At 54.5% G+C, this 23,314-nt stretch overlaps 2 protein-coding genes across 3 annotated transcripts; both read left to right on the top strand.

The window, feature by feature from the left end:
• CDR2L (cerebellar degeneration related protein 2 like) lies at window positions 1-13,716 on the top strand. 2 transcript variants are annotated; one of them, XM_044378748.3, is made up of 6 exons: window positions 426-509; window positions 1,428-1,677; window positions 8,653-8,765; window positions 9,067-9,215; window positions 9,703-9,867; window positions 11,095-13,716. In XM_044378748.3, exons 2-6 carry the CDS (start codon window positions 1,662-1,664, stop codon window positions 11,984-11,986), a joined length of 1,335 nt encoding a protein of 444 aa, XP_044234683.1. In that variant the 5' UTR covers window positions 426-509; window positions 1,428-1,661; the 3' UTR covers window positions 11,987-13,716. The 2 variants fall into 2 exon arrangements, with proteins under 2 accessions (XP_026339975.1, XP_044234683.1); XM_026484190.4 differs by lacking the exon at window positions 1,428-1,677 and having other exon boundaries at window positions 1-509.
• Window positions 13,664-21,717, top strand: MRPL58 (mitochondrial ribosomal protein L58). The gene is made up of 6 exons (XM_026484192.3): window positions 13,664-16,501; window positions 18,139-18,175; window positions 20,164-20,223; window positions 20,771-20,853; window positions 20,946-21,115; window positions 21,377-21,717. The coding sequence occupies exons 1-6, from the start codon at window positions 16,316-16,318 to the stop codon at window positions 21,459-21,461; spliced, it is 621 nt and encodes a 206-aa protein (XP_026339977.1). The 5' UTR covers window positions 13,664-16,315; the 3' UTR covers window positions 21,462-21,717.
• The last annotated feature ends 1,597 nt before the right edge of the window (window positions 21,718-23,314 follow it).

Below are 23,314 nucleotides of genomic sequence, written 5' to 3'. Positions count from 1 at the left end.
CCCGCCAAGATGCAGCGGCGGCTCCGGGTGTCGCCGGGCGGGCCGGGGGCAGCGCGGGCCGGAGCCGGGCTGGGGACTCCCGCCGCGGCCCCCGCGCACTCCTAGCGCCGCAGACGTGCCGGCGGACTCCGACCGTCCTTGCCGCCGTCTCGCCCGCCGTCTCCGCCCCTCCACCCTTTGTGCCGCCGCCGCCCGGTGCCCCCGGCTCCGCAGGACCCCGGCCGGGCAGGACCGCGGCGGCGCGCCAGCCCCGCGTGGGCGCCGGGTCGGCGGCCGATGGCGAGGGGGCGCGGCGCGGGCGGGGTCGCTGCAGCCCGAGTTCGCGACGCGGGAGGCCCGGCCCGCCTCCGCCGCATTGTCCCGGGCCCCGCGCACCGGCCCTGAGCTGCGCCGCCGCAGCGCCTGCCTGCCGCCCGCCGCCCGCGGGGCCATGCGGAGAGCCGCCGGGATGGAGGACTTCTCCACAGAGGAAGAGGAGCCCTGGTACGACCAGCAGGACCTGGAACAGGGTGAGCACCGGGGCGTGGGTGCGGCGGGAGAGCGGGATGCGACCGGCGACCCCTGTCCGCTTCTCCATTGTTGAGCAGTATCACCCCGGGGAGGGCTGGGCTGGACCCGGAGCGGTGGACTCCGAGGGGTGATGCGTCTGGAGAATGGGGACGTGGAGAGAGGGAACGCTGCCCGGGAACACCCGGGCGGGACCCGCGGAGCCGTGCAAAAGTGGGGGGGAGCGGCCTTTCTCTTTCCCTGAACGACAGGGGCATACTTCACCCAGCTCACCCACCCCATCTTAGAGGCAGGAACTGTCCAGACGCCCCTGGTATTGTTGGGGGCCTGAGTGCTGGCTGGAAGTCTTTGAAGGCGGGGAGGTGGCTCCTTGGTTGTGTTTTGCTGAGAGGAATGTGTGTGTGTGTGTGTGTGTGTGTGTGTGTAGCGGAAAGTTATCCCATTCCAAATCCAGTGGCACCCTTCCCTGCCAGGATTCCTGAGCTCTGAGACTCCCAGAAAGTTTCCCCAAGTCCCTTACCCTTTACCCAGGGAGGGTATAGGGGTTTGGGGACCCTGCTGGCCAAGAAGCAGCAAAAACTTGGAGTCTCCAATCTGCCTTCCTGAGGGGAAGGGGGTCTCCTGGCCCTTTCCCTTCCGGCCCTCTCTCAAATGACTCATGGTTCGGAGGGAACCAGGTTTGGGAATTCTGAGCAATGCACCAGACTAGATCCTGAATAAAGGGGGAGCCACCTCCCCCACTTCCATCTGAGGGTAGAGAGGGTGGCTTGAAGGGGGTTAGAATCTGGTGATGAGGTGGCCAAGGTGACATCACTCCAGGCAGGGGGCGGAGCTGTGGGACAGGAAGGAGGAGGAGGCCTAAGAGGGTCAGGGCCAAGGTCTGCTGGAACAGAGTCTATTCCACCCTCTCTTCCCCCAAGTGCCTCATTCTTGGATGGTTAGAGCTGGAGTGGCAAGGAAACATACCCAGGAGAAGTGACCACCGTCACCCAGCAAACCAGGCGAGTGTGGACACAAGTCTGGTTCAGTGTGTACTAACACCCCTGCTCTGAGTTGCCATCCACAGGGGCCCCAGATGCGTAGATTTGCCCTCGTGTGAGACATCTACCCAGATCCTGGAGCCTTTGTTTCCTGGCCCTGACCCACATCCCCACATGGCCAGATTTGCTGGTAAATGAGACTGTCCTTGTACTTGGGAGCGTGGGTTAATCAGAGCCCCTGGGGGACCAATGTGGAACTGGGGGTGCTGGGCTGAACTCTGCCATACTCTTTGCCCTGGAGTCTACCCTCAGCCTCCCTGCATGGAGTGTGATGTCCAGTACTGGCTGTGACAACTCCCTCCCCCATCCTGGGCACCATCCCCCAAATCTTGCATCCCACAAACACCTATCAGGCTGACACTTAAGTGTCAGACACCATCCTGGGCGCTGGGATAGTCTCAGCCCTGGGCTCCTGGGTGCACCCGGGCAGGTGGAGATGCGCCTATAACTGAGTGTGGGTGTTAAGATGCAGTAAGAGGGCTTCATGGAAGAGGCAGGCCTAGATGGAAAGACTAGAAACTGAGCGCCTGGGAAGATGGCTTCCCGGGAGGCTGATGCTGATATTGCTGCTGTCTCATTTCATTCCCGCACCCCTAACAAAGTCTCTGGCACACTGCCCGGCCCAGATGTGGGAGGAAGGAGCCAGAGAGTAGGGATGGGAGACATGCTGTTTCCGGAGAGTGAGAGGTGTCGGGATCCGAGCTGGGCTGGGCAGCTGTGCTCTGCGACCAAGGTAGGGGCTGGCCTTGCTGGTCTGCAGCTGCTGGCCTTGTCTTGTGGCCCCAGGAGTATCCAGGGCCCGGGAATAAGGAGGGAAACCAGAAATCAGTCAGTGTCCGAGGAAACTGGAGTTTTTGACCTCAAAACAAATGTCCCCTCACCCTGGGTGAGGGCAGAAGGCCCTCTGTCTCTGTAGTGAGAGCAGAGGGCCTTCTGTTCTGAGACTCAAAGGTTTATGCAAAGGCCCGTCTGAGCTGGAGGGTGAGTAGGGGCTGCCTGGGCATTCGAGGCAGAGGGAATGCTACGCCAAGGTACAGAGCAATGTAGAAGACCACACACAGCTAGAAAGTAGGAGCCATCTAGAGTGCCGGGGGTGGGTTCGGAGGAAGTCTCAGGCACAGCCACTGTAGCACCACCTCCTGGAGCCCAGCACAGAGAGCTGGGTAATGGGGTGAAGCGTGGGCCAAAGTCCGGCCACACTGGGGATCAAGTGCCTGTTGCATCCCCCTTCCCTGTCCCCAACCCCCCAGTTCTCTTCTGCCCAGTTGCTCCCTGGTTGCCTCTGACTGGCTCAGGCCATGGTTTGTTCAGCCAGCCTGGCCTCCCCTCTGCATTTGTTTCCCCCGTCCTGAGGGCAGCCCCAAATGTACTTTCTGAAAGCTTGGCCTTCCAGATGCTGTTTGACTTGGATGCTGTTTTGTCCCAGTGGAGGGAGGCAGTTGGGACAAGCAAGGTTTGAGATCCTCACCATGTTCCCTCTGCCCACTGACACAAGCACCTGTAAAAATGGAGAAAGCCATTGATCGTTAAGCACAGGCTCACTCTCTCTGCCTGCCTCCCTTCCCAACCTTGGACTAGGCCTGGTGGCCCCTGTGGTACCTCTTTCCAGGCTGAGAGAGGGCTGAGTCACAGATTTGAAATCCTGGGTACCTGACCTTGAGTCTCAGCCTTGGGCGAGAGCTCTGACATGGCAAGAGGAGGAAGGTGACCGGACCCAGTTGTGTGGACCCAGAGTTCCCGACAGTCATGCCCTGGAGGTTGTAAGCAGGAACTTTGCAGGCCTGCCAGGTGGTAGATCCCCTCCTCCCCCCCCCCCCCCCCCGCTTTATCTTTGTCCCTTCATCCCTTCGCCTGTCCCTTGTCCCTTTCCCACCTTTCTCCTCCAGAGTCTGTGGGGCCCCACCCCAACCACAATGAGTAGGGACAGTGGGTTTTCAGGGTTTCTTTTCAAACACATTCCTGTGGCTCCCAGCCATTCCCTCTCAGGCCTCTGGGGCATTGCTCACATCAGCAGGCACTCAGAGGGCAAAACTGCTGAAGCCCACTACAGGAGACCCCAGAAAACTCCAGGGTCCAGGCGGGGGGGGGGGGGGGAGGTGCCCATTCAGACTTGGTACCTTCCCCCAGCTTGGTCCAGTGTGACCATTAATCTGGTTGGGACAGGCTATTCATGGCTCTGGCGTCTACTTCCTGCTTAGCCAGTTCCCCCATTCTCCCACCCCCAGGCCTCCCCCACCCCTGGGCCAGGGGGAGCTACGCCCACCCCCAGAGCCACCAGCCCTCCGCTAGCTGGTGCGCATTGCCCAGCACTTGGCTCCAGCCAGTCCCCTGCCCTGCAGCTTCTAGACTTCTCCTGTGGCCCCTCCTGGCAGCTTTGACCAGTTTAGCTTACATTGTGATCCAGTTTCCCTGAGACGATCTCTGAGATTCTCCCCCACCCCAAACAGCTTCTGTTGTGTTCCTCCCCATGCCTGAGTCACTTTCGCTGCCTTCGCAGGGCAAGCTTCTGTGTCCCTGGGTTACAGTGACTTGCAGCTGCTGGCGGTAGAAATACCCACACAGCTCAGGGGCTCACCTGGCAGGAAAACCATAAAATGCAGTTATTCTCGGCCTTTCCTCACTCAGCTTCAGAGCCTGAGGTCTTAGACTCTAGGTTAAGCTGCAGGAACTCCAAGCAGGCCACGCCTGGAGCCTGTCCCCCAACGCCTGCATCAGTAGCAATAGCCTTTTCACAGGCCACCTGCCAGTTCCCAAAGGAGAAAACCCCAATGAGTGTGGGCCTCTGTGCTTTTTCATTGCTACCTGAGTTATTTGATACCATTTGGGGATGAGCCAAATGTTCACCATCTCATTTCAGAAAGTACGAAGACGGTGTGGCTCCCTCATCACGAAGCAGGGGTGGTCTTGCTGGGCTCCCGAATTTCCACCAAACGCTCAACATAATGTAGGGCTGCGGTTCTACGATGCTCACATCAAACCTCACACTTTGCCTCCAGACGCCTTCACACTTTGTACACATTTGCCCAACTTATAGTTAATAAATTCATATGGCAAGTGGCCCCATTCCCCTACTGGTCTGTATTAGGTAACTGGTTTTTCTTGCCATCATCATCCAAAGTTCATTGCTCAAAGTTGAAGGTTCTTATCTGAGATCTATATGATTATTTTTTTTAAGATTTTATGTATTTATTTGAGAGAGACGGCGCACGCAAGAGGAAGTGGAGGAGCAGAGGGGGAGGGAGGGAGATAAGAAGACTCCATGCTGAGCACCAAGCCCAGTGCGGGGGCTCAATCTCAGGACCCTGAGATCATGACCTGACCTGAAACCAAGAGTCAGACGCTCAACTCACTGAGCCACCCAGGCGACCCTGATTATTATTATTATTTTTTTTAGTGGCTGAGGTAGCTGTTCAGGAAAGCAGCTTTTGTTTTCCCAGGCTAGGTTATTGCAGCCTTTCTCCGGGATACCAGGTTTGCACTCCTCCAGGAAACTCCTCCGGGTGACATCCGGGGCGCAGGGGCCCTGCTCCTGGCTGAGGCCCAGCCTGGAGACTCCTCTCTGGCTGTTTCAAAACCTTACCTTTATGTGTGGGAGCAGACTCCAGGCTTGTTCCCGACAGGCAGCTGGGCCTTTTGTCCAGGCCCTCTGGGTTCCATAAGGTGATGTCAGTCCGACCTCCAGCCTGGCTGAAAAAAAAAGCCTGAGGCTCTGCTGTCCTTGGCCCACTGGGAGTCACCTCTCTCCTGGGCTCTCCTGAGAAGAAAAGCCCCCTCCCCAGACCGGTCCGAGCCAAGCAAGGGGCTCAGCTGAAACAACTGTATTGATGAAACTCGCTAGGGGGACTATAGAGACCGTCCATCCTCTGGGGAGTCTAGAACGATCATTGTCTGAACAGGGAAAGCATTAAAGACTGAATCCCTGAACCATATCACATCGGCCCCAGCAGAGTTGCCTTTACCCATCTCGATCTGGACTGATACTATCGGCCTGGATTGAGGGCTGTTTTAAGAAACAACCTCATGATGGGAAAAAAGACCCAAGCTTTCCTGGACAGCATTTTGGCAGAATGAATCAGATAGGCCTATTCTTTGTCCCAGTGATTCTGTTTCTGGGAAAGGATCTTCAGGATGTAGGCAGTGATTTGCACCGAGATCTTTGTAATATGAATTTTTGTACAGTTTCATTTTTTTTAAGATTTTATGTATTTATTTGAGAGAGAGAGAGAGCACGAGTTGGGGGGGGCAGGGCAGAGGGAAAAGCAGACTCCCCGTTGAGCACAGGGAGCCTGACGCGGGGCTCGACCCCAGGACCCTGAGATTATGACCTGAGTGGAAGACGGATGTTCAACGAACTGAGCCACCCAGGCAACCCCAGTTTCATTTTTAACAGAGAGAAAAAAACGGGAGATTCCTAAAAGTCCAACAGTAAGGGCTACTTAGGGACCTATACACAATAGGACACTCACACCCACTAAAAACGGCCCCGGAGATCCAGGTGGACACAGAAAGCTGTTTATGCCAAACTGTGAAGTGAAAAAAGCAGGTACCGAAAAACATTCTGTTCACACAAAATCGTGCCTGCAGCTGCTCTAAGCCCAGAGAGCTGTTTGGAAGGATGGTTACCCGCATGTCTCTCTAAGTGGGGCGTTTTCTTCTACCTACTTGCTCCCCCCTCCTCCCCTGCCCCACACGGACCGTAATTCTAATTACTTACAAATGGCACTATTCTTTGATAACTGTTTGAGGCCACGGCCATGTGTTTGTAGGATTCCCAGTTATAGATCGAGATGAGGTACATTTTCAAGTAATATTTTGGTCACTTTTGTTAACCTTTCTGTGCTGTTTGGTTTTTTACGTCAAGTACACCTTCACACAAGCCTTAAAGCAATTTGCAGAAGAAAAGAGTCTTAAAAAAAAAAAGAAAAGAAAAGAGGGGCGCCTGGGTGGCTCAGTCAGTTAAGCAGCTGCCTTTGGCTCAGGTCATGATCCCGAGGTCCTGGGATCGAGCCCCCCATAGGGCTCCCTGCTCAGCTGGGAGTCTGCCTCTCCCTCTCCCCTTCCCTCTGTGCTTGCTCATGTGTGTTCTCTCTCTCTCTCAAACAAATAAATAAATCTTTAAAAAAGGAAGGGGGGGGAAGAGGGGGAAGGGAGGAAGGAAGGGCCTTGTGAACTCCACCAGAACCTCCTTAAGGTCCTTGTCCCCACCACCAGTCTCTGTCTCCTGGTTAAGCTGCCTGAATCTTTTTTTTTTTTTTTTTTTAAACAGCTTTACTGAGATGTAATTCACACACCAGGCAATTCACTCACTTAAAGTGCACAGCAATGCAACAGTCTCCAGTATATTCACAGTGGAGTCATCCCAGTTGTCAGCTTTAGAACATTTCCATCATTCTGCTTAACTCTTCTTAGAAATAAAAGAAATAATATATTTTCCCTTGATAATAATAAATACGCCGTTCCCTTTGTTTCTTTTTTTTTTTTTTCTTCTTTGACAGAGAGAGACAGACACAGAGAGAGCACAAGCAGGGGGAGCAGCAGAGGGAGAGGGAGATGCAGGCTCTCCGCCAGGCAGGGAGCCCAACGTGGGGCTCAATGCCAGGACCCTGGGATCATGACCTGAGCTGAAAGCAGACTTTTAACTGACTGAGCCACCCAGGTGCCCCTGTTTCTAAGAAGAGTGAGGCAGACATATGGAGGAATATCTACCCCAAATGTCTAGTTACCCTCGCACAACCCCACACCCACTAGAGAGAATTTTTAGGGATTCCAGCACCTGCCACTTCCTTTTAACCCTTCCTCCTGCCCACCACATAGCCCCCTAAAAACAGGCTAGATCCCCTCCCAGCCTGACACTGTTCGTGTACCTTCGACTGGGATGGGGGAGGGTGGCTTCCAGTCCTGTAGGGCACAAGAATCAGGGCTGCTTGGGGGAAGGGGATGATGGTTTGGCTGCCCAGGGAAAGGAGGTTTCTGAGAGGGGCCCATGTCACTAGAGCCAAACGGTGCGCCTGACCAAGGCCAGGAGACCTGAATTCTGCTTCCAATGTGGCCGTAACCTTGGGCAGGTCATTCTTCCCTCTCCCTCTCCAGCCTGTCGTCCATTGAATAAGGAGGTTAGGCCAAACAGCTCTGAAGCCTCATCCAGTTCTGATACCCAGCAAGCCTTTCTGTTCCCTTCCCATCATCTCAGCGAGCTCCTAGTCACCCTTCCAAACCCAGCTTGCGAGCTGCCCATTGCCAGAGCCTCCAATCGACCCCAGGAGGAATGAGCTCACCCTTACCTATCATCCCAGGGCGCTTTCCCCATGTCTGTTGATTGTCTTAGCACATTCCTCCCACCCATTCTTTCAAGGATTATTTATTCATTTATTTATTTGAGAGGGAGAGAGAGAGGGAGAGAGCACAAGCTGGGGGGAGGGGCAGAAAGAGGAGAAGCAGACTTCCCCACTGAGCAGAGAGCCTGATGTGGGGCTTGATCCCGGGACCCTGAGATCATGACCTGAGCCAAAGGCAGATAGATGCTTAACCAACTGAGCCACCCAGGTGCCCCCCACTCATTCTTTCAGAAAATATTTATTATGCACCTACTCTATGCCAGGTACTCTTCTAGGTCCTGGGATATTGGTGAACAAAAAGGGGAAAATCCCCACCCTGTGAGCTTACAATTAGTCGGGGGTGGGGGGGAGCGGAGATGAACAAGATAAATGAGCAAATAGTTTGGTAAGTGAGATGGTAGTATGTGCTAAGGAGAAAAACTAAGCCAAGCAGGAGTATGAGGTGGGGGAGGGTGTGAGTTTGAGTCAGTGGTTGGGAAAGGACTCCTGGAGAAGGGGCTATTTAAGCACAGATCTGAAGGTGGAGAGGAATGAGCCCTGGGAGTGTCTGGGGAGCAGACATCCCAGACAGAAGCAACAGTCAGACAGTCAGTGCAAAGTAGGAGCTCCTGGCTTACCTTCCCTCCCAGGCCTGGAAGCTCCCTGAGGGCAGCTCTGTGTCCTGGTCCCCAGAGCACAGCCCACAAGGAATGCTCAGAACATTGATGGGAGTCTTCTGAGCTCGTTCAGCTGCTCATTGTTGCTCCCACCCTCTGCCCCCTCTCCACCAGACTTGCACTTGGCCGCAGAGCTGGGGAAGACACTGCTGGAGAGGAACAAGGAGCTGGAGGAGTCTCTGCAGCAGATGTACTCCACCAATGAGGAGCAAGTGCAGGAGATAGAGGTGAGGGGCCACATAGGCCCTGCATGTGCTCCCCCACCCATTAAGGACCCCTTGGCCAGTGGTGCCTTTGTGTAACTTAGCGAAAGGTGCCCTCTTAGCAGACACAGCTTTGGCCCCATAGCCTTGTGCAGTCCACAACCTGTACAACTATCCTGGGCAGCCCTATCGCACCACCATCTTTACGCCCCGCTCTGTGGCAAATTTGCCAAAGCAGACGTGTTCCTAGAAGTGGGAAGAGGTCCAGGTGAACCCATTTTCCCCAACCCTGTTCTGAAAGGGTACTCAATCTTCTCCCCTCCAGTATTTAACCAAGCAGCTGGACACGCTACGGCACATGAATGAGCAGCATGCCAAAGTATACGAGCAGCTGGACCTGACAGCCCGAGACCTGGAGCTGACCAACCAGAAGCTGGTGCTGGAGAGTAAGGCTGCCCAGCAGAAGATCCATGGGTGAGGGCCGGGTGGCGGGCTGGGGGGCGAGCGAGGGAGAGGTCAGGTTGGGTTGCATGGGGGCATATGGTCCAGTGGGTGGGACCCATGCTCCTCCCAGAAGGTCAGGCCTGGGGACCCGGGATGGCAGTGAGATTGCCCTTGTCAATTTTGGGTAGTTTCATGTTCAGGCTGTAATCCCTCTGGAAGCACCAGCTACACACCAGCCTCTGATTAGGTGCTGGGGATACAGAGACCGCCCGGCCCTCTGGGAGCTCACAGCCCAGGAGGGAAGGCGGGCATGTAAATACTTTATTGCGGGGCAGGATGGTAACTGCTCAAAGGGTGTAGGAGGAACCGAGATGGCACAGAGGAGAAGGGCGGGTCCCTGGGCTCACACCGAGTTCTCGTCCGACCTCTGCACCAGGCAGCAGGGGCTCAAGGCTGCCCATCTGTCCCCATCCTTGCGTCCCGTTAAAATCCCCGCCATGTGCGCCCCGGCCCCCAGGCTGACGGAGACCATCGAGCGCCTGCAGGCACAGGTGGAGGAGCTGCAGGCCCAGGTGGAGCAGCTGCGGGGCCTAGAGCAGCTGCGCGTGCGCCGTGAGAAGCGGGAGCGCCGGCGAACCATCCATACCTTCCCCTGCCTCAAGGAGCTGTGCACCAGCCCCCGGTAGGTGAGGGCCCGGGGTGAGGGCGCGGGGCGGGGGCGGGGGTAGGGGCAGCTCGACCCTGCACCGTGTCCCCCCGGAGGAAGGAGAGGGTGGGCCCCAGGCGGCAGGTGGGAATGAGAGTTGGGCACCAGCAGGCTCTCGGAGGGGCTGGTCCCGTCGCCAGCAGCCGTGAGCCCCGGCCGCGCGCTCGCCGCTCTAAGTGAGCTCATTCCCGGGGCGCTACCGTGAGGCATGTTTTATCATCCTCACCGCTCAGACGAGGAAACGGAAGCGCAGAGGTTACGTGAGCTTATCCAAGGTCACCTCTTCAATAAACCAGAATTCCAGCTCGGGAGGAGTTAACCACTACACCTTTCAGTTCCCTTTTTTTTTTCCTTTAGCGAGGAAGGTCGGGGGAGGGGAGAGGGAGAGAGCATCTTAAGTAGGCTCCACACTGGGCGTTCCCATTAAATCTCAAAGGGATGGGCTCTTAATATAAAAATACATAACTGGGGGGATGCCTGGGTGGCTCAGTTTGTTGGGCATCTGATTCTTGGTTTCAACTAAGGTCCTGATCTCATGGGGCGTGAGATGGTGCCCACCAAGGGCTCCATGCTCAGCAGGGAGTCCACTGGAAGATTCTCTCCCTCTACCCCTCCCCCCCACAGGCACCCACTCTCTCTCAAATAGGTAAATAAATCTTTTTAAAAGAAATTTTTTAAAAATACGTATTGTGTATTTAGTGGGTGTTTCAATAAAGGTCCTGGCAGGAGACAGCGCCTTGCACAGAGTGATTAATGAAGAGGTGTGGACGAAGGTGTAGGGAAACCGCAGGGACACTGCAGTATCCCAGGGTTGCAACAGCAAGGGGCTGTTACCATCCCTAGGTCTGAAGCGGCCAGGGGAGTGGAGGTAACTGGAAGGCCAGGAGGTGCTGCCCAGCCAGCATTAACCAGGGAAGGAGTCTGGGGAAGACCTTCCCCGACCTCCCTCCGCTCCCACCCTCCGACCTCCTGCCTGTGCCTCCCGCTGGTTGAGCTCAGGAGAGAGCAGAAACCTGGCTGAGGCAGTTCACCGTGGTCAGCCGCCCAGGGCAGAGAGCAGGGAGAGAAAGGGCAAAGAGTGGATCTAGAGGGGCAAACAGAATATCTTCCCCAGTGCTTGCGAGAGGTGTTAAGTGTCGGGAGCTGGACCCGGGACCTTGGCCTTGACCGGATGTCTGCGGGCCCTCCCCTGCCCCCTCTCAGGTGTGAGGATGCCTTCCGCCTGCACAGTTCCTCCCTGGAGCTGGGCCCGCGGCCCTTGGAGCAGGAGAACGAGCGGCTGCAGACCTTGGTGGGTGTGCTGCGTTCCCAGGTGAGCCAGGAGCGGCAGCGCAAGGAGCGGGCGGAGCGCGAGTACGCGGCCGTGCTGCAGGAGTACTCGGAGCTGGAGCGGCAGCTGTGCGACATGGAGGGCTGCCGCCTCCGCGTGCAGGAGCTGGAGGCCGAGCTGCTGGAGCTGCAGCAGATGAAGCAGGCCAAGACCTACCTGCTGGGCCGGGAGGACCACCTGGCCGAGGCCCTGCTGGCGCCCCTCACCCAGGCCCCCGAGGCCGACGACCCCCAGCCCGGCAGTGGGGACGACTCGGCTGCCCAGGATGGCGTCTCCTCGCCGGCCGCCTCCCCGGGCCACGCCGTACGCAAGAGCTGCAGCGACACTGCGCTCAACGCCATCGTGGCCAAAGACCCAGCCAGCCGGCACGCGGGCAACCTCACGCTGCACGCCAACAGCGTGCGCAAGCGGGGCATGTCCATCCTGCGGGAGGTGGACGAGCAGTACCACGCACTGCTCGAGAAGTATGAGGAGCTGCTGAGCAAATGCCGGCAGCACGGCGCTGGGGTGCGGCATGCTGGCGTGCAGACCTCGCGACCCATCTCCCGAGACAGCTCGTGGAGAGACCTCCGTGGCGGCGAGGAGGGCCAGGGGGAGGCCAAGGCAGGTGAGAAGAGCCTGAGCCAGCACGTAGAGGCTGTGGACAAGCGGCTGGAGCAGAGCCAGCCGGAGTACAAGGCGCTTTTCAAGGAGATCTTTTCCAGGATCCAGAAGACCAAGGCTGACATCAATGCCACCAAAGTCAAGACGCACAGCAGCAAGTAGCCCTTTCCCCGCCTGCAGCCTCCCCCAGCGTCCGGCCGTGGGGCCCCTCCCGCCTAGGCTGTGCAGCCTCTGGTGAGGGAGGGAGCCCATCAGCAGCAATACCGCCCAGGGGAGGCTGCTGTCTGGCCCAGGGAGTGTGTGGGGGACACAGCTGTTCTCTGCTCACTTGGGAGGTGGCCAACACCTAACACATCTTGCCTCCCAGGACCCTCCACCATCCTGCGTCAGCCCGAAGACGCAGCTAAGAGCTGCAAAGCCAAACGTCCCCCCTCCCCCAGGGATTCCCAGCTCCCCAGCGCTTGGCTTCCTGACCCTGGGCCTTGTTCACAGATTTGTGGCCAGGCTTCTGAAAGCCATTCTGGACCACTTGGCTTTTTCTTTTTTTTTTTTCTTCCCCAAAGTTCATTTTTTTTTTAGAGATTTGCAATGCAAGTTCTCCCTGACCCCTTCCCACAACTGGAAACACTTGAAGGGGGGATCCCAGAGCCAGCTGTTGCAGGTTCCAAGGGTCTCCTGGGCCACCCACTGCTTCTCCCCAGCTGCAATGCGCTGTCATTCCCTTAGCACCAGCTGCCCCACCCCCAGGGTCCTGACCAGGTCAGAGACAGCCCCTGCCATGCAGAGCAGAACGCCGCAGCCAGGCCTGGAATGCCCCCCACTTCTCCCTGGAGACCCTCAGCTCACTGCAGATCTGTAGCCAATCAGAGGAGGGGAACAGGGAGCCCCTCGGCAGCCATACGTGAACAGTGTGCCCTGCTTCCCTCAGAGCCAGCCTCCCCGGGCTCCAGCCCTGGAAATGCCTTCTGGCCATTAAGCCTTCCAGGAGTCTGGGCGGTGGGGAGGCCCCATCTCTGCACGCCACCTCTGACTTGCCAAGCTTGGCCTCTGCCTGCCCCCTTCTCAGGGACCATGACGTGTCTCATTCACTCCCATGCTCTCCACAGGCCGACCCCTCCTCAGATCATGCCTGCTGCCCCCAGAAAGTCCCAGGCGTGTGCCACCAGCCAGTGGTCCCAGCATCCGCCCCTGCCCCCTACACTGGGGACTGTCCAAGATTCCTACCCTATACTGAACAGTATTGAAATGGGACCTGGTGGGGAGCGTATCTCCTCTCTCCCATAGAATGCCTGTTTTTAACCTCCCACCTTTGTGGGGGGCTTTTGAGGACCCACCTGGGTCACAGGTTAAACCTTTGTTTAAGGCTTCAGAAAGTCCAGCTTCAGCTAAGAGACGTCCAGGTCCCCAGCTTGCCCTGAGCAGTTCTTCAGAGTTTCCAGTTCCTTCTACCACCCATCCTGAGATCCTAGAAATGGGAGGAGCCACACAGCCCGGTGGAAGGGGGCAGCCCCGGCCTCTGTGCTGGGAACCCAGCAGGGACCTTCATGCCTTATCTGTTTCTAAGGGGTAAAGGGGTTTTCTTAACAAGCATGCCCGACCTCCCTGGAGGCACTACCCTGCTCTCTGGGCGGCACTGTGATGAGCGCTGTCGGCTGGTCCTTCCTTTCACACATCTTGGAACCCTTTGTCCTTTGGAGCTGGGCAGCTCCCAGCTCTCCGTGTGTCTCTGTCATCTAGGGTGGAGGGGATAGGGTGGGGGAAGGGCTCCTGCCTGTTTGCTCCCCAGTTCTGTAGCTGCCGACCAGCGTCACCTTTGAAGTATACATGAGAGAAATATATTTACAAATGCTTTATTCTCTTCTTTAATAAAAAATGCATCAGTATTCTAAAAGCAGAATTGGCCCTAGAGCCATGGTCCTGTCTTTGTGCCTCTCACACAACCCTCCTCTCATCACATAGCTCTGGGGATGAGGGGTGGGAAAGGGGCATCCCTGAGTTTCACTCCCCTGGGATTTGCAGCCCAACAGCCGAATGCCTGGGGGTGTTATCGGGACTGGGCAGCTTCCTGGGTGAAGGAAGCAGGTTCCAGGACCAAGGGGCAGATTTTCCCATTCACTCTGTGCTCTGCTCAGCCCTTCAGGGAGGAAGCAAGGTGGGTCTGGAATAGAGCTAGTTAAGACTAGATTTCCCACCCCAGTGCTGCAGAGAAAAAAAATAATAAAAACCACCCTATTTCTGAAAGTAAAAAGAGTTCCTTATCATCCCCTCGCGGTAGCTAACTTTTGTTGTCTGCTGACTTCGTGCCAGGCAGCGTCAACCCTGGGAGGCAGCTATAAAGTCTCTGTTCTACTGATGGAGATGCTGAGGCTTTGGGGTTAAGTTAGTAATTCAGAGTCACATAGAAATATTCAAACCCCGAACTGACCAGTTCCACTCTGCAACACTGCAAATACCTATCTCTGTAATGTTTAGTTTTAAGAGCCAGTTGGACCCAGGCCACTCCAGAAAAGAAGAAAGGAAAATCCTGTGGGTCCCCTACATGGTAGTGGTCCCCCAACTCACACGCCATAGAGAAAGGCTGGTGCCTGCAAGTTCTTCAGCTGCCAGGAATGGCTAGATGATGCTTTGTCTTTTCTTCCCTTCCTTCTTCCTGCCTCTGAAGGTCCCCTTCTTGAAGCCCCATTTCAGCCCACGGTGGACCAAGATGGGGAAGGAAAAGGCTGGCCTCAGCCTTCAGTGCCCACCGTTTGAAGGGAACAGGTGGCACCTCTCAGGCCTGTTTCTTCCAGAAGGGCCTCTATTCTGGATGGTTCACAACAGCAGCAGGTGAGAGGAGCTTGCCAGCTGCTCTTCTCTCCACCCCGGGGTAGCTTGTCTCACTCTCTCCTCTACCCCCCTCCTCTTCCAGAATCCAGGCCACCAGATGGCCTGAACAGGCTGTGTTTATTTGAGGCCATGGAAACCTACAGCTCCTTTTTTTCTATCACTCTGGGTCAGGAGCAGGGCTGGAGCCCAGCCTCAGAGCAATGATGCCATGAAATGGTGCTGACTTTATTATTCATAATCCCTGAGCTGTTGACCTGAGTCCCTGGCTTTGCTCCCTGGAGCAGCTTATGCCAGTCACCATAGAGACGCCTCAGTTCCTTCTGAGGTCTTGGGACTAAGACAGGGAGGGACCCAAAAGATTCCCTTTCCAGCCTAGAGCCCAAAAGGCAAATGTCAATGGCCATTCCTTTCCCAGTTTGCATTTACAAAGCCAATGTCTGGGAAGTAGTTTATTCCTTCCTAAAGAACGTGCCCGTAGCAATGACACTAAAATGGTAAAGCCTCGATTTGATGACAGTCTCCTATTTCAAACAGAATCCCTAGGGACATATTTTTCTAGGTAATTGTGCGTTTACTAAAAATAGAACTCTTCATTAAAAAACAATCACTAGGATGACTAATAATCACTAATCATTTATTGAGCTGTTTCCATTAACCACATTGCCTCTCAACAAAGGAACTGAGCCAACACTTAGGTCTCTCCAAACACTGCTTGCTCTACTTTGAACCTTTCTCAGAGTTAGAACTTCTGTTTTGAGGTTCACGTCTTAAGAACCCTGAAAAAGGGCTCTGCTTAGCCTGCCTGTGGCTGCCAGACTCTACCCGCTTCCCCAGCATTCCTTTATCTCCTGGCTAGGAGAAACTGTCATCATGCCCCACAAAGCTGTTTCTTCTGCGAAGGGAAGTAGTCCACTTTTAAAAACATGTCCTCCACCTGCCTGCTTCTCCTCCCATCTGGTATTTGGAGACTTCACTGCTCAGCCGGGATTTGCTTTGACTGCCTTGTGAATGAATGCGAAGTTACTAAAACTCTGCTCTAGCAGAATTCACCTTTCGAAAACACTGCCAAATAACTCATAAATATTTACTGAGTATTTATGATGTGCCAGGTTCTGGGTGCTGGGGACCCAGCAGTGAGCCAGTGCCCCCCCCCCCCCCGCCGCCCCCAGCTTATTATATTCTGACTGGAGACAGGCAATAGACTAGAAAAATAAGATTGAGTGATGTGAAAGAAAAAAAGAAGATAAAGTAGAGCAGTCAGAGTAAAGGGGATGGAGACGAACTAGGCCAGGCAGGGAAGGCCTAATTGATGGACCGTGAGAAACTTGGAGGGGAGAGAGGTCCGGGAGGTGGGTACAGCCCCTGAAAAGGAAAGAAGTGGTGTTTCTGGGGGACACGGATTCGGGGGTCTTTTCACCAGGAGGCTCCCTTGAGAGCTCGCTGTCTGGCCAACAGCGGACCTCAGCGCTCCAACCTGGCCTCCCCGAGGCGGCCGAAGGGGAGCGTCTCACGGGTGCGGGTGAGAGCGACCCGGGAGCTCAGCTCGCCGCCTCCCCGCGACCCCGGCGGTTACTAAAAGCCAAGCGGAACCAAAATCCCGAGGGAAACAGGAGCCTGTGGGCCGCGGAAGGAAGCACCCACCGGAAGCGGCCCCGAGATCCGAATATGGCGGCCGCCTGGTGCTTGCGCTGGACCCTGAGACGAGCCGGGGCCTGGCTGCTCCCGCCACCCGTGCGGTGCCCCCGGCGGGCTCTGCACAAGCAGGCAGACGGCACCGAGTTTCAGAGCATCTACAGCCTGGACAAACTCTACCCGGAATCCCGGGGCTCGGACACCGCCTGGAGAGTCCCGGTGAGAGGGGAGGGCAGCGACGGAAGGGGCGTTTCCCGGTCTCTGCTGGGGGACGTAGGGAAACCCGGGCGGCATTGGGCGGGCCGGAGCAAATTGAAGCCGCGCGCAGAACTAGGCGGTGGCCGCGGGAGGGAGCTGGTGGCCGGAGCGAGCGGGGATGGGGCCGAGGAACGGGCCTGGCCCCCCGGGAGGCCTGGAGGTGTGGGGGCGTCGCGAGAGCATGCAGTTTCTTACAGGACCACCAGCTTTTCCGCGTTCGTTCCCCGGCCTCCTGGCCCACACGTGGGCATTTCCCCCCAGAATGGACAGTAAAACCCAAAGGCTGCCAAACTGTCTGGAACCTTTGGGGAAGTTACACTGTCCATAGCTTCTAGGAGCTCCAACCAGCCTGAGGAAACAGGGCCTGTCTTCAGGATGCATCGATTGCCAGCCTGCTAGGTATAGACTCTTTAACAGGCTCCAGGCAGGAGCGAGAGGACCTAGCCAATTCTACTGCGTTTCCACCTGCAGGGCTGAAAGAGAACATTGATTTATTCACTCACCGAACATCGGTTGAAAGCATGGTGTGTACACTATGTTAGGCATGGAGATAGGGAAGTTAAAAAAACAGATAATCTGAATGTGTGTGGAGCTTATCTTCTAATGGAGGGAGACAAGCAACAAATAAAATCAGAAATGTAGAGTATGTGAGATGGTCGTAAGTACTTTGGGGAAAATCCTGGAGGGGAGGAGTGCTAAGGTAGGGGGAAGGGGTGCAGTTTTAAGTAGGATGGTCTAGGAAGGCCTCTGGGAAGATGACATTTGAGTAAGGATCTGGAAGAAGCAAGGCAGTGAGCCATGGGAACAGTGGGGAGACGAACATCCCCGCAGAGATGAACATTCCTGTGACCACCTCAAAGCAGTAGCGCGCTCACCTTGTTGGAGGAACAGCAAGCAGACCAGTGTGGCTGAGCAGGGGAGTCAGAGCAGATGAAGCTAAAGAGGAGAGGGATGGGGTGGGGGTAGGCCTGTTTACAGGGTTCATAGGCCCTTAGCTTTGCTTCAGCTGCCATGGGACGTATTGGGGATTTGAGGCAGAGGAGTGGAAAGATTCGGCTTAGTTTTACAAGGATCACTCTTGGGGTGCCTGGCTGGCTCAGTTGGTAGAGCCTGAGACTTGGGGTTGTGGGTTCAAGCCCTATGTTGCGTGTAGAGATTTCTTAAAATCTTCAGGGGTGCCTGGGTGGCTCAGTGGGTTAAGCATCTGTCTTCAGCTCAGGTCATGATCTCAGGGTCCTGGGATCCAGCCCTGTGTCCGTCGGGGAGCAGGGAGCCTGCTTCTCCCTCTCCCTCTGCTTCTCCCCTTGCTGTGCTCTTTCCCTCTCTCTCAAAGAAAGATCTTTAAAATAAATAAATAAATAGATCTTTTTTAAAAAAAAAAAGGATACTTTTATAAAGCCTTACAGAGAGTGGACTGTAGGCAGTACCTCTGGAGTCTGGGAAAGCTTTTCCTGTCATCCTGATATGATTTTGCGGGGGACTGGAAAATAGTTGTATTACATCTGCATTGTGGCTGTACATCCTTTCTTCGATTGCCCTAGACGAGTAAGAGTCACAGCCAGTGACGCTCATTTGACACTGTGTCCGTTACATTACAGGATGATGCACAGCAAGCCAATAAGGACATTCCTCTAGGTAAGTAAGCTTGTTTTATAAAAAATCAGTCATTTCCCCCACACCTGAACATTCCTTCCAGATCTCTCCAGCTTCACAAAAATAGAGAAACTGTCTTTGGGTGTGCACAAGTGGAGTCCTCTTGCACTGTTTAGAGTGGCCACAGAATGGTGGCACAGTCACTCTGGACCGCTGCGCGGTGTGCCGACGAGTGAGGGCTCTTGATGATCTTGTGATGCGGACTCGTCTCTACAGTAGATGAGTGGATGGCTGTTTGGAAAAAGTTTAGCTGCAGAAGAACATATATAGTAATCTACCATTTATACGTCAAAAACATGTATTTCTATGCATATACACACATCTGAAAGGATGTATAAGAAATTGGATATGAGGACTGGCTTGGGGAGCTGAGAAGAAAGGACAGACTTGATGGCTGGGGAGCAGGAGTGGGGACTTCTCCCTGTACAGTGTTTGCGTAACTTTAGAATTGTGTGCTGGTCGAACGCAAGGCAAGGCCCTGATAGGCAGAGCCTGGGAAACAACAAGCCCTTTTTTGGGTCAGAGAGTTTCTGGCATCCACAGACAGTGAAAGGAGGAGTGGCCGTAGGTGCCGGCTCCCCGTGGCCCTTGTTCAGTGTGGCACGGAAACAAAGAGGCTAGTGAACTGCTACACAAGGGAGAGGCCACCCTGTGGCCCAGAGCCGGTACCCCGTTGCAGCTGGCAGTTTGCTCGCTGACAGCTGGGCCTTGAGGCGTGCGTGCGGCTGGAGGTGGCAGAGAGCGCGTCTGGTCAGAACCACGGGCAAAGAGACAGTCTCGTCACAGCCTCCGGGAGACAGGGAGGCGAGTGGGAACCGGCTGTGTCACGGCTCCTCACCTGCCTCAGGTGCTCTTGTGTTGGGGACCCTCACAGGCCTTCCTGAAGACAGACCCCACCTCGGCAGCCTCTGTGGAGACAGGCAGGGTTCCTGACACCGTGCTGGAACCGTCCCCCAACAGTACCACGCATTCCTCACCTATGCAGAAAAATGAATTGATTTGATTTTTCAAAAGGAAGGAGGTCTCTAGGGACACCTGGGTGTCTCAGTCGCTTAAGTGTCTAGCTCTTGATCTCAGCTCAGGTCTTGAGCTCAGGGTCGTGATTTCAAGCCCCGCATTGGGCTCCACACTGGGCTGGAGCCTACATTTAAAAAGGGAGACGGGAAGGAGGTCTCTCAGAAGCAGTCCCGAGATGGGCCACCACTGCCTTGGGCCAGCTCTTTGGCACCCATACCTCTTGCAGCTGGCTCACTATCCAGTCTTCTGAAATTTTGCCACTACCATGCCTTCGCCAGACGAGGACTCAGACGTTGTGAGTCTGCTTTTCACAAATTATAAAAATAGAAGGAAGAAACCTCATTTTACATTTTACAGACAAACCAACCTGAGGTGCAGAGAAGCAGAGGGACTTTGCCAAGATCACAATCGTCAGCGGCTGTGCCAGTGTTAGCAGCAAGGCTCCCGGCTCCAATTCTAGTCCACTTTCATCCAGCAGAAGTTTTTCAACACCGACTGACTGGGCACTGGGCACTGGGCAATACACAATGAACGTCTGTCCTCTTGGAGCTTACAGTCTGTGGGGATTCCACATCCACCATATTTTGAAATACAATGGTAAACTAAGTCCGTCCCTTAGTTTGAGCTTTTGAAAGAGTCTTTGCTTTCAAACGAGCAAACAGCAAAAAGCCAGAACAGCCGGATCTGGTGAAAGGGACTGGACCAGAAGCAGACAGCCCAGGTCATAATTTTACACCTTCTGCTGTGACCTTGGGAAGGGGACTTACTCTTGATTTTAGTTCTGACATCTGTAAATAATCTCTGACTTGAGTGCCCTGAATGTTACATTAGTATACGTAAAAGTCACTGAAAGAGAGGTAAAGAGGGATCGTTATGTTGACAACAAATTAACAGTTTGTACATTTTGGCATGGAATAATCTTTTTTTTTTTTGGTGTGTGTTCTGTTTTATAGATCGTTTGACGATATCTTATTGTCGGAGTAGTGGTCCTGGGGGCCAGAATGTTAACAAAGGTACAAGGCACCTTGTTTTCTTTCACTTTAAAACTTGGCTGGGAGATGTACTTGAGGAGTTCTGTGTTTATACTCATATGAAATAAAGGGATTTTGGTTTTTTTTAGCAGAAGTTTAATTACCACCAGTTTATAATAATCCTCTTTATTCTTTTGAATGTGGTCTGATCCTTAGACTCTCAGCTGTGGGTTGCTAGGACTAGGGTTGGCTCGTGGGCCTAAACAAAGGGAAATCGCAGTGCGAGTTGGCAGCCAGCTCCGGGCACAGGTTTCCTTCATGGAACCTAGCCCCCATTCTTTTCAGACCCCATTAAGCTATAAGAGAAGCACTGAGCATTTCGTTGCTGGAAGTTCCTTTTTGTCCAGAAGTGCCTCGCTATCTTCGCAGGCTCACTCCATCACCAACCTGGTACTCCCAAGTTACACAGGGCAGAAACGTCCCTGGCTGGGTAGCTTGCCCCCCTGTTTCAGGATTGTCACCAGCCACCGGGTGCTGAGCCTACTTGAGAGTCTCAGTGACCTCTGCTTTCTCATCCCTTTATTTACAGTGAATTCCAAGGCTGAAATCAGGTTCCATTTGGCAACCGCCGAGTGGATCGCAGAGCCCGTGCGGCAGAAGATGGCCATCATGGTCGGTAACCACCGGCTCCTTTTTCTGTAATCCCTCGGTCGCTTTTAAACCTTTACTCTGTAGAACTCGGGTTTTGCATTTGTTCTCTGCAGCATAAAAATAAGATCAACAGGTCAGGAGAGTTGATACTCACCTCTGAATGCAGCCGCTACCAGTTCCGAAATCTGGCAGATTGTCTTCAGAAAATTCGAGACATGATTGCTCAGGCCAGCCAGACACCGAAGGAGCCATCGAAAGAAAATGCTGCACTACACAGGATCAGGTACCGGAAAGTGCCCCCAAGCTCCTCTCAGCTGAGTCGTGGGGACAGGGGGTGGGGGTGGCTGCACAGAGCAGACAGGAGGCAGGGGGAGTCCACGACTTCCCAGCAGAAGGTGGGGAAGCTCCGGGAGTGAGAGAGGCCCCTGACCCGAGTGGGGCCCCGCGCTGCTGATCTGGCTGCTCTGCCTCCCACTGAGCTGCCAGCAACTCTCACCGCTTTGAGCTGGGCATCTGGGCCTAATTGCAGTCTTTTTGTTTTCAGGATAGAAAACATGAATCGGGAAAGGCTGAGAAAAAAGCGAATACATTCTGCCATAAAAACAGGCAGGAGGGTGGATATGGACTGAAATCCTCGTCCAGAGCCGGCATGGCCCTCCTCAGGGCATCCAGGCTGCCGCAGCCGAAAGTGTAAACACCGTCAGGAGACCCCTTGTCCGTGGTTGTTAACGCCTGTCTTTCTCATTGGTGCTGCCACGAGAACATTCATTTGGAAGGAGGGTTGCAGGCCCTGGTTGCAAAGGTCTTCAGAGGCAGTCACATGTTGTCAGACCTTAATTATTCATTTAATGTATGAGCTGCAATAAAACTCTGCAGTAAACACAGTGGGCTTCGCCTCATTCCCAATGCTTCAGAGCAGAATGCTGACGTTTTCTGTCAGATGAAATCGGCCTCACAGTTGACGGCAGCAGTCAGCCAAGGGGAAGCAGGACCGAGCTGCGGTGTCTGCGCTCAGGGAACAGGCCTCGGGGTGGGACAGGTGAGCAAGCCTCTGAGCTGGGCCTTGAAAAGGGAATAGAATTTAAGTCAGTAGAGATGGGGGAGGGACATGCCAGTTGGAGGGAACAGTATGAATAAGGGAAGCCAAGGAAAAGGCTGGGGTGGGGAAGCCAAGGAAGCCGTCTGAATGGTGGATTCCTGCCAGGGGATTGTGGGAGGTGAGTCTGGAAAGGGAGACAGAAGCTCAATGTGGAAACTCAAATTCAAGTTCAAGAGTTTAGATTTTAAGAAATGTAGGTGACAGGGAGGGGCACCTGGGTGGCTCTGTCGGTTAAGCATCCAACTCTTGGTTTGGGCTCAGGTCAAGATCTCAGGGTCCTGCACTCAGCGGGGAGTCTGCTTGCCCCTCTCCACCCGCCCCCCCCCACTCATGCACACACTCTCTCTCAAATAAGTAAAATCTTAAAAAAAAAAAAAAAGAAAGAAATGTAGGTAACAGGGAACTGCTGAGGTTCTCAAGTGGGAAGGAGTACCACGTGTTAGGTGCTGTCACATGCCGTGGGGTTTTAGAGGCAGGAAAAGAGTGAGTCGGAACTGAAAATAGGTTTTTGCAATCCTCTGGGTATGGGAAGCGCCCAGGCCAGCATAAGTATAGCAGATTACTCTGGCATGTACGAATTTCCTAGAATGTTCTCTATAATTTTGATCTAGTTCACTCGTTCAGCAAACCGTATCGTGATGCTCTAAATGCCAGATGATTAGCTGTAGTAGTATATACACTTCATGTGAGCAGGGCCCCTCGTCATTCAGGTAAGTGTAAACAAAGGAGCAAAAAGTCCTCGATAACTTACTAAGAGTCCTCCCAAGAGGCTCAGAGCCCAGGAGGGGGGAAGCTATATGCAAGTTGTGCAACATTGATTCGTTTATTCGCTAATTCAGCAAATAGTGAAAGCCAGGCACTGGGTGACGTCCCAGGGACTCAGCAATGAACAAAAAAGTCCTTTCTTCCAGAGAATTTACATTCGATCAGGTGATGTTACAAGCCGAGAAGAAAAACGGATTCCTGTTATGGTAACACAGCCTAACGTGATAAATATCAGGTCGAAATAGGTTCTGGGAACCAGAGAAGCAACTAGTTCCAGCTCGAGGGTCAGAGCAGATATACTTGCTTGCAGTGCTTGAGACAGGCGGGAAGGAGGGAAGGGGCCAGTCATGTAGCAAGGTGAGAGCTTGTGACAGCTAGGACAGTCTACCTCTGCCGAGGCTGTCAGGGGAAGATGCATCTGTGAATGGACAAGGAGAGTGCAGGGAGGTGAGCACAGGCCGGCAGACTGACCCACGTAGGAGGCAGGGACCCATCCTGGAACTAGGGCAGTGGCAACAAGAATGGAGAGCCAACAGCAGGTGCAAAAGGATGATGGAGACAGAAAAAATGGGCCCAAGCAGAACAGGAGCAGGTGTGTGTGTGACATGGGTGGTGCTG

Source organism: Ursus arctos, unplaced genomic scaffold (genome assembly GCF_023065955.2).
Source record: "Ursus arctos isolate Adak ecotype North America unplaced genomic scaffold, UrsArc2.0 scaffold_24, whole genome shotgun sequence".
Lineage (NCBI taxonomy): Eukaryota > Metazoa > Chordata > Mammalia > Carnivora > Ursidae > Ursus > Ursus arctos.
Note: the sequence above shows the minus strand (reverse complement) of the source record. Positions and strands in the feature narration are given on the sequence as shown.